General features: G+C 33.1%; 1 protein-coding gene across 1 annotated transcript; it reads left to right on the top strand.

Annotated features, from left to right (window-relative positions):
• The first annotated feature begins 5,252 nt into the window (after positions 1–5,252).
• On the top strand, positions 5,253–8,516 carry LOC118056137 (receptor-like protein 6). The gene has a single exon (XM_035068257.2). It carries the CDS (start codon positions 5,526–5,528, stop codon positions 8,424–8,426), a length of 2,901 nt encoding a protein of 966 aa, XP_034924148.1. The 5' UTR covers positions 5,253–5,525; the 3' UTR covers positions 8,427–8,516.
• Positions 8,517–10,530: the final 2,014 nt, after the last annotated feature.

Genomic DNA, 10,530 nt, shown 5'->3' with positions numbered 1-10,530 from the left:
CTTCCCTATTCCGGTTATCCAATGATAAAGAAGCAAGCCTTGATAAGATGGGAATATGGGATGAGCATGTTTGGTTTTGGTTATTCAACTGGACTAGACCCTTGCGAGGTAGAAACTATGGTCTTCTAGACCAAATGAATGCCATTCTTTCGAAAGTACATCCGGATAAAGATGCAGAAGATAGATTAGTTTGGAAAGCCAACTCTACTGGTGGATTCTCGGTCAAATCTCTTTGTGGGCTGTTAAGTCCCAATACCCCTATGGAAACTAGCTTTTCCTTTACTGGGATTTGGAGAGGAATAGTCCCTCCTAAAGTTGAAATATTCTGCTGGATGGCTATCATTAAAAAAATCAACACTCGTAGTATGTTTTTCAGAAAAGGAATATTGGACATCTCAGCTGTTGCTTGTCCCATTTGCTTTGTTGAGGAAGAATTGTTGATCATATATTGCTGCATTGTCACAAACATTGGATAGTTTGGTCTAAAATTATCAATTGGTGGGGTTTAGCGTGGTGTTGCCCAAAGAACTTGGTGGCACTTTTCTCTTAGTGGGATTCGTTGGTTTATGGAAAATTAAAAAAAAAGCTTGGTTGATGTTGTTCTTTTCAGTGGCATAGTCTCTTTGGCTTCTTCGTAATGATGTGATATTCAAGCAAACAACCCCGAATTATGATACTTTGTTTATCCTTATTATTACTCGTCTCTGCTTTTGGATAAAGGCTATAGAACCTGATTTCTCTTATTCCGCTTCAGAACTAATAAGGTCAGCAGAAGGGCTGTTACGATGGACTAATTCTACAAAACAAAGGGCAGTTGTTGTGTGGTCTCCCCCTATGACTAATTACTTCAAATGGAATGTGGATGGTTCCTCTCTTGGGAAGCCGGGCCCCTTAGGTATAGGCGGAGTCTTGCAAAATCATAATGGGATTCTTCTTGGTATATTCTCCTCACCAGTTGGGATTTTAGACTCTAATGTAGTTGAGCTAAAAGTAGTTCTCAAAGCTATTGAATTATCAGCTTCTAACTGTCACCTGCATCATAAACATATTATTGTTGAATCTGACTCGACCAATGTCATTAGCTGGATGAATAACCCCCATAATAGGCCTTGGCTGCATCATAATCTTTTCTCCTCTATTCAGAGAGTAGCTTCATGTTTTGGTTCACTCACATTCACTCATTCTCTTCGTGAGAGTAATCATAAGGCAGATCATATGGCCAAAAAGGGAGTGTTTAGAAACACTGAATTGGTCGCTTGGCTCTAATCTGCTTGATATATGGGCCTTCATTTTTTTCTTTGTCTTGTGTGAAACTTCTTGGTAGCAGAATCTGATGTTGTAAGTCTAGGGGTTTTTTTTGATGAGCTTGCTTTTGTCTGCTCTGGTTTTCTCTGTGTTAGTGTGGCGAGTTTTCTTAGTACTCTTATTGTTAAGGTGACAAAGGCTGAACTGTGGAGAGGCCATGGCTGGTCTTTTGTTTCGGATAAGAAGAGGAAAGATAGAAAGATTTTTGTTTTACTTTAAATCTAGATATAGGTAGAAGTCTGCTTGGCATCTCATCCTGGTGCGGCTCCAAATTTGCATCTTTTAGCTGCTACTTTGCTATTTTTGGCATCAAATCTGTATCTTGTAGCTGCTATTTGTATTTTTGGTTTCTTGGTCGGTTGATCATTTCATTACAAAGATCTGCTATAGGTGAGCTGCAAACAGAATTTCTATGTTCCCGCCAGCTATTGGCGTCTTCTAATGCAATATTATACTTCTCAAAAAAATGATTAATAATTGACAAAAACAAAGTTTTATTAATTTTAAAGTTTTTTCAACTAGCAAGTACCCTTTTAGTTTTGTTTAATATTATGCATTTTTAATATTATAAATTATAGAATTGTGATTCTATAATTTATATAAGATTATATATTTGTCTAGTAAGCATGTTAGTTTTTTTGTTATTATTACAAGTAGTTGTATACTTATTATATTACATTACATGTTTATAAACTAAATATATTTTTCTCACCATATTATTTTTAGATCAATTGATTAACGATAATATTTTACATTTATCCCATTCAATAAAGTGTTATTATGGAAATCCCCAAGGAAATTAGTTGATGGAAATTGAACTTTTTTTTTTATTCTTCACAAAAGAAACTCTATAACTATCCATTCTTCACTCTATAACTAGCATCAAAACCTTTCTGTTAAAGTCTTCAACCCATCTCCCACGTTTATCTTAAATAATCATTGTCTCTGCTAATGTTATTAGCCATTAGAATGATGAGATGATTGCGGTGGTAATATTAGATATCTTCCGAGCATGTTAAATGCTCAAGCCAACTTGGCTGACAGATCGCATCACAAGTTTGTGTGACATCATATATAGGCCACTTATCTTTAACATCTTGCGATGGAATTTAATGAAACAAGACAAAGATTTAAGTGTTTGAAAGTGGAGTAGTGGTTATTTTAAGAAAAACATTTTTAATAAAATACTTTTGATAAGAGCATCAATAATAATAGTATTAATTTTAAAAAAAATCAAAAACCTTTTACCCTTTTAAGTTTTTGTTACTACTTTCATTTATTTTTTTGAAAACTTCTAAAAAGATTTTCAAGAAGAACGAGAAATAGTTTTTGATAAAAATGAAAGGCTCTTACTCATTAATTTTTGTTAGTTAATTAAAGATTATTTTGAGAAACTTCAAAACTAAAAACCAAAAAGTATTTTTAGCAAAAATGATATAAAAGTATTTGAAATGAAAACTAAAAGCCTTTTACATTTGTATTTTTAGTGACAAAAAAATATTTTGAGAGCCTTCCTTTTAATTTTTATTGAAAACACTTTTATTCTTATTATTTCATCATTGAGGAGATAATTTTTCCTTAAAAATCCCTTTCGTTAATTGGTTATGCCATCAAATAGAGGAAAAATTAATAGCTACTTAATTAATATATATAATCGATTGATGGCTCGATCCAATAGAAATAATTAGTGTAATTATTTTTTAAAAAATATATTGGATTTTCTCAACTGAAAAACGAAAGAAAGAAAGTAAAAAATTTGTCATTAAAATTTGGCTAAAAGTTTTTACAATGATTAATAGCATATGGAGCTGCATATTTCCAAGAAGTAGTGTGAAGACTTTTTACAATCCACTTCAAAGATTCCACAAACCTATAGGTTATCGAACTTTACATTTTATTTTCATTTTCTTATTTAATAATAAGAGTATATTTGAATTGACCTTTTGATTCCTTTGAAATGATTTTTAATATGAAAGGTTTTCATTAAAGTTTGTCAACCGAAAACCAATTGTTACAGTTTTTGGCCTAATAATACAGTTCAACCTTCTGATACGAACCAAACAAAGTTAGATTCAAATTTTGGCGTAAAAGTTTATACCGTTCAGTTTTATGCTATTAAGCATAACTTTAAATCCAACCGTTGAATTGAACTAAAACTTTACCAGAAAATTTTACTACCAGATGGTCTTTGGAGACGGAGACTATGTGCACTACTTGTCGTTAAACCAGGTAGAATGATTTATGAAATGGGTGGGGTAGCAGAAAATATAGCCAGAAAGGCTATTTTAGTAGCAGCACCTAAAATACTTAGACGAACACAATTCATTATTTTGCAAGATTTTTTTTTTGTTTTTGTTTTGAACAAATTATTTTGTTTTTGTTTTTTTTCCATTGAAATAATAGATTCAAAAAAGAATACGATCAATTCTTAAACCCATTTGAATGTAGCAGATAACAGACAGGGCTGAAAATTGATGTGTATTCAAATCATAAAAACAAGTAATTGCTGATATGTTCATATCAACGATGTTATTATTATTGTGACCATGGACAGTTCAAAATTCACCTCTAGAATGATCTGAAGTGATGAGAGTTGTAATTGTACATACTTATAAAGAACTCAAATGCGACGGTATGATAATATGATATGATAACAACTCTACAATTATAATTCATCAAGATGGAAATCCAAAGGGAACTTGAATTTTTGGTGCACTTGCTTGGGAATTAAGATAGTTAAATTTCACTAAATTAGTTTCATTAGCACCTAAAGTATTATAAAATAAAGCATTATAATGAGATATAAAACCATGGATTATAATATTTGATATTTGAACAAAATCAATTAAATTAAAACTAATTAGTAGATTGTGTTTCATGCATATACCTTTAATAAAAATTAATAACAAAAATAAAATAATTAATTAATAAAAAAAAACAAAATATGTTGATTATATCAAAATTATGAGGCGGCAAAATTTTTAATTTATCATGAGTAAGGACACTCTTGCTGACATAATAATCTCTAGAACAAATCTGGACATGGAAAGAAAATGAATCCTTCGAATAGCATCTATTAACATAAGAAGGTGAAGGCAAAAATGTTTTTGGCTTTAACCCACAACATAGAATAAATAGGAAAAAACCATGTTGAATGAATCTAAATTTAATACGTATTAGTCATTCTGGTTTATGAATCTATTCTAACTATCTACAAATTTTGTGAATATTAGGTGGAATGGGAATTGTAAAGGCATCTAACATGTTTTATTTTTATTATTTCAAGTTGTACTTGTTAAAAAGCTATTATAATATTTTATATAGAAAAATTAGAAAAATAAAATAATATTGAATAGATAAATAAAAAATTTATGTTATCTAAATAAATTTTTAAACTGACCAAAAAGGAAAAAACATGAACGGAAATATTTATTTTTTTAAATAAACTCTTGCATCGACTCATTAAGAAAGGAAGTCCATACATTAATTATTCCGAGATTTTTTTAAAAATTACTTTTACTCATTAAAAAGACAAATTTAGGGTAAAATACTTTTGATAAGAGTATCAATAATAATATATAGTACTAATTTAAGAGAAAAATCAAAAACCTTTTACCCTTTTAATTTTTTGTTAATATTTTCATTTTTTTTTTGAAAACTTTTAAAAATATTTTCAATAACAAGGAGAAATAGTTTTTGATAAAAATGAAAGCCTATATTACTCATTAATTTTTGTTAAACATTGTTTTGAGAAACTTCAAAACTAAAAAAAGAAGAAGAAGTTATTTTAGCAAAAATGATATAAAAGTATTTGAAATGAAAACTAAAAGCCTTTTACTTTTGTATTTTATTGAAAAAAATAATATTTTGAGAGCTTTCCTTTTAATTTTTATTAAAAACACTTTTATTCTTATTATTTTTTATATCATCGAGGAGATAATTTTTCCTTAAAAATCCCTTTATTCGTTAATTGGTTAAAGTCAAACGGTTATGCCATCAAATAGAGGAAAAATTAATAGCTACTTAATATATATAATCGATTGATGGCTCGATCCAATAGAAATAATTAGTGAAAAATCTCCATTGTTTTCAATCAAATCAATGAAAAATACAATACTTTGTTTACTTTTCTACCAGACTGAATATTTTTGTCTATATAAACTGCTTTATTTCTCTTATTTGTTTATTAAAAAAGATAAGAGTTTCTTTACTAAAAAAACATGGCATCACCTGTGTGTTTCTTAACCATGCGGATGCTTTTGCTCCTTTTGCTGTCTTTGTTTCATCTTAGAGCATGTTATTCTTCTCCTTCCATGCAGCCTCTATGCCATGATGACGAGAGTCATGCCTTGTTGCAGCTCAAGGAAAGCCTTGTCATTAATGAGTCCGCTTCTTCTGATCCTTCTGCTTATCCTAAGGTTGCATCATGGAAAGTTGATGGAGAAAGCGGTGATTGCTGCTCATGGGATGGTGTTGAATGCGATAGGGACGCTGGTCATGTGATCGGCCTTGACCTCAGTAGCAGCTGCCTTTATGGCTCCATCGACTCTAATAGCAGCCTCTTCCACCTTGTTCAGCTCAGAAGGCTTGATCTTGCTGACAACGACTTCAACCACTCCAAAATCCCTTCTGAGATTCGAAATCTCTCAAGGCTGTTTGATCTAAATCTCTCAATGTCTGGTTTTTCTGGTCAGATTCCAGCAGAGATCTTAGAGCTTTCCAAGTTGGTTTCCCTTGATCTGGGAGGGAATACTTTGAAGCTCCAAAAGCCTGGTCTGCAACATTTAGTTGAAGCATTAACCAACTTGGAGGTGCTCCATCTCACTAAAGTGAACATATCAGCCAAGGTACCTCAAATCATGGCAAATTTATCCTCTTTGTCATCTGTATTTCTCAGGGATTGTGGATTGCAGGGAGAGTTCCCCATGGGTATATTCCAATTACCCAACCTTCGCTTTCTCAGTATCCGGTTTAATCCATATCTCACTGGATATTTACCGGAATTTAATTCGGGCAGCCTGCTTGAAACATTGTTGCTTGCAGGGACGAATTTCTCTGGTCAGCTACCAGAGTCCATAGGAAACCTCAAATATTTGACAGAGCTTGATGTGGCTGAAAGTAATTTTTCAGGGGTGATACCATCTTCACTTGGTAATCTTCTTCAACTTACTTACCTGTCCCTTTCTTACAACAATTTCACATCTGGAACCTTGCATTGGCTCGGTAATCTAACCAGACTCAATTATGTTGCCTTGGCTGGAACCAATTCATACGGTGACATTCCATCCTCTCTTAGAAACTTAACTCAGCTCACCATGCTAAACCTCCGTATGAATGAATTAACTGGGCAAATTCCATCTTGGATAAGAAACCATACCCAATTAATCTCACTGGTCCTCGGAAGCAACAAACTGCACGGTCCAATTCCAGAGTCTATTTTTTGGCTTCCAAATCTTGAAACCCTTGACCTACAAAGAAATTTCTTCAGTGGCACTGTAAAATTTGGCCTTCTTAAGTCAAGAAGCCTTGTCTCCTTCCAATTATCTGGCAACAATTTGTCTCTGGTTCATTACCATAATGATAGTATTGCTCTACTAAAATTTAAAACTTTAGGTTTGGGTGGATGCAATTTATCAGGCGAGTTTCCAACCTTTTTACAAGGTCAAAATCACTTGGAGTTTTTAGAACTCGGTGGTAACAAAATTGAGGGGCACATACCAAAATGGTTTATGAACTTGGGCACCGAAACTCTTGTGTATTTAAGTCTTGGAGGAAACCTTCTAACAGGTTTTGAGCAACCCGTTGATGTTCTCCGATGGAATAATCTAAAAATATTGCTACTTGAACAGAACAAGCTTCAAGGAGCCCTTCCAATCCCACCGCCTTCCATAATATCTTATCTTGCCTCAGACAACCAGTTAACTGGGGAAATCGCACCTGCAATCTGCAATCTGACATCTCTTTTTATCCTCCAGTTGTCTCATAACAATTTCAATAGCAAGCTTCCGCAATGTTTAGGAAACATAAGTAACACTGCTTCAGTAGTCATTCTCCGAAATAGCAGCTTCATCGGTGACATTCCTGAAGCTTTCTCAAGTGACTGCACATTGAGAGCCATCGACTTCAGTCAAAACCAATTGGAAGGGAAGATACCAAAATCATTAGCCAATTGTACCAAGCTAGAGATTCTCAATATTGAACAAAACAAGATAAATGATGTCTTCCCTTCATGGTTGGGTATTTTGCCAAAGTTGAGGGTTCTGATTTTGAGATCCAATGGGATCCATGGCGTGATTGGGAAACCTCAAACTAATTTTGAATTCCCGAGGTTACAGATTGTTGATCTATCCAATAATAGTTTTTGGGGTAAGTTGCCATTCGAATACTTTCGAAATTGGGCTGCCATGAAAACTATCCATAAAGAAAACCCGTTGTACATGCAAGTAGCCTCAACTTTCCAAGTATCAGGGTATAGAATATTTTATGCTTTTGACTACGCAATGACAATGACCAATAAAGGTGTGGTGACAAAATATGAGAAGATCCAAGAATTTCTCACAGCTATTGATCTTTCAAGAAATCGTTTTGAAGGAGGAATTCCAGATGCCCTTGGAGATCTCAAAGAATTGTATTTGCTCAATCTCTCCAACAACTTTCTCACTGGTGGCATCCCTCCATCCTTGTCCAACTTGAAAGGGCTTGAAGCTTTGGACCTTTCTCAGAACAAACTCTCGGGAGAGATTCCTGTCCAACTTGCACAGCTCACCTTCCTCGCGGTCTTTAATGTGTCTCACAATCTTCTATCAGGTCCAATACCAAGAGGAAACCAATTCGAGACATTTGACAACACTTCATTTGATGCGAATCCAGGATTGTGTGGAAACCCTTTATCAAAAAAATGTGGAAATGGCGAGGACTCGCTGCCAGCTCCCAAAGAAGATGAAGGCTCGGGATATCCACTTGAATTTGGTTGGAAGGTGGTGGTGATAGGTTATGCAAGTGGATTGGTAATTGGAGCCATTCTTGGATGCGCTATGAACACAAGGAAGTATGAATGGGTGGTGAAGAATTACTTTGTGAACAAAGGTCAAAATTTGAAGACTCGCCTGCGTAGAAATTGATTTCTAATTATTAGGATGTTTTCCAGTTTGTTGTATTATCTCGTATTCTCGTATTTCCTCTTCCTTCTCTTTTTTCTCCCCCCCCCCCTTAATTTTCACTTGTAAGGTTAAGAGTGAATTTCTCTTGGATGGTCCATGTAACGTGTTAAAAATATCATGATGATGTCTTTAAAGTAATTAGTAATGTAACATATATATAGTATGTTGAATTTTTGTGTAAACTAGTAGTCTAGAGTACGAATTTTAGATGAAAAAAAATCTTAATATAATTCGTGCTGCTATAATATGTGACACCCAGGAATGATGACAAATGCGGAAGTTAAAGATAATAACAAATAAAGAAAAAAAGACAAGAATTTTAATAAGCAAAATGGACTGCAAATATAAATCTTAAATTCACGGGTTTTATTTTCTCTAAAATAACAATAATAAAATCTACCTCCTTAGGAGGTTTACACTTAAATAAGTCAGAAACTCTACCTCAACTAGGAATCAAAAATAAAAATATGAAATTACAAAGGAAAGAAATAAAAAATCTAAAAATAGCATGAAAAAAAAAATAACAAGAAAAATAACAAAAAAGCCAAAAATAGGAGCTCGGTGCTAGATTTTCAAAATCTAAGGATCTGATGGTCGGAGTAGCGATTCCATACGACTTAAAGGAAAATGACCTCCAATCACTCTTATAAAAATTTGAGTGCAATCTAATGGTTGAATTAAAAGTTATGACTCTTATGATAATCAGATCACTTTTTAAGCCTAGTCTTATCCCACTAGTTTATATTTGTTAGGTCATTTATGTAATTTATTTGAAACAAATTCTCATCTAGTTATGATAGATCCACACCAGACTACTCAAAATTATTTATTATCGCTAGCCTGACTATTTTAGTTGCGTGTGTCGACAACAACTATTCTCCGTACTCTTATTAATGGTAAATTTGTTTATCATTTTTTTCTCATGTCATTGTGAGCCATGTAAGATTACTACAGGCAACAAAATAATAAAGCTATATAATTAAAAAATAGTTATAGTTAAATTGTCCAATAAAGGGAACCAAATCTCTTATCTAGCTAAAATCAATTTCAAAATCAACCATGAAACCTTTTACATTTGTTTGATAACTTCAAACATGTTAAAGCAGTTTTAAGTCTATAATTATGCTATGCATATGTTTAATAACTGGTAGAACAACAATTTGGTGCTCTGATTTTACACCAACGTTTTTTTTTTTTTGCCGAAATCCTTATTTTAAGATTAATTTTTAGGTCTTTTTATATCATAGGTAATGGGAGTATTCTAAAATCTGAAAGCCAATGTTCGACAAGACCCAAGGTTTCTTTTCTGAGCTTTTTTATTTATTTGCTTTTTGGGCCTGAGAGATTAACGAGACTTCCGGTTATTATTAATTATTCGATTTTCGAGGTAATCACAACTTCTGATTGATGATGGACTAAGCCTCAATCTTGGCTCATGAAATGGACTAATAATCTGTCATTGGCTCCAAAGCAGATTAATGATTTATAGGGCTTTTTTGGAAGTTAAAAAACATAGCTAGATTTTCTCTGATTTTTTCCTTCTTTTTATACTTGAAAAATATTTCCAATGTAAGTTATTGATCAAATACCATTATGCCCTCCATCTTAGTTAATTAAATTGGCGAGAAAGATTGATATTGAATGACAGTTTGATAACATTATAGAATACTGTGCTAGCATAGATCTCTTAGTTATGGTTGCAGAGTGAATTTTTGTCAAAGCGAAACATGAGCTTTGTCAGTAGTAACAATTGCATTGATTCAAAATGGAGCAAATGTTTTAGGAAGTGAAAAAAGAGCAGTCTGGTGGATTTACAACGGTTCGGCAATGTTCAAAATGGAAGTAGAATTACATTAACAACTTCAAAAGTGATCCTATCATCAAACCTATCACCCAAAACGCACGCAAATGAAATCTAACTCACGCACTACAAAAAAAACCCATCACAGCTCTGATACGGCCCCAACTGAGCAAGTTGATGCGGTGGGCAACCATTGGATTCAGATGTTTGAGTTTTGGTGTTCTGTCACCAAATTATGGCAATGCATTATTGATGTAACCATAT

This window comes from Populus alba, chromosome 16 (assembly GCF_005239225.2).
Source record: "Populus alba chromosome 16, ASM523922v2, whole genome shotgun sequence".
Classification (NCBI taxonomy): domain Eukaryota; kingdom Viridiplantae; phylum Streptophyta; class Magnoliopsida; order Malpighiales; family Salicaceae; genus Populus; species Populus alba.
The sequence above is the reverse complement of the archived record's forward strand: the minus strand, read 5'-3'. Positions and strand labels throughout refer to the sequence as shown.

Coding starts and splice junctions, on each gene's coding strand:
- LOC118056137 (XM_035068257.2), top strand. CDS start 5,526: ATGGCATCACCTGTGTGTTTCTTAACCATGCGGATGCTTTTGCTCCTT.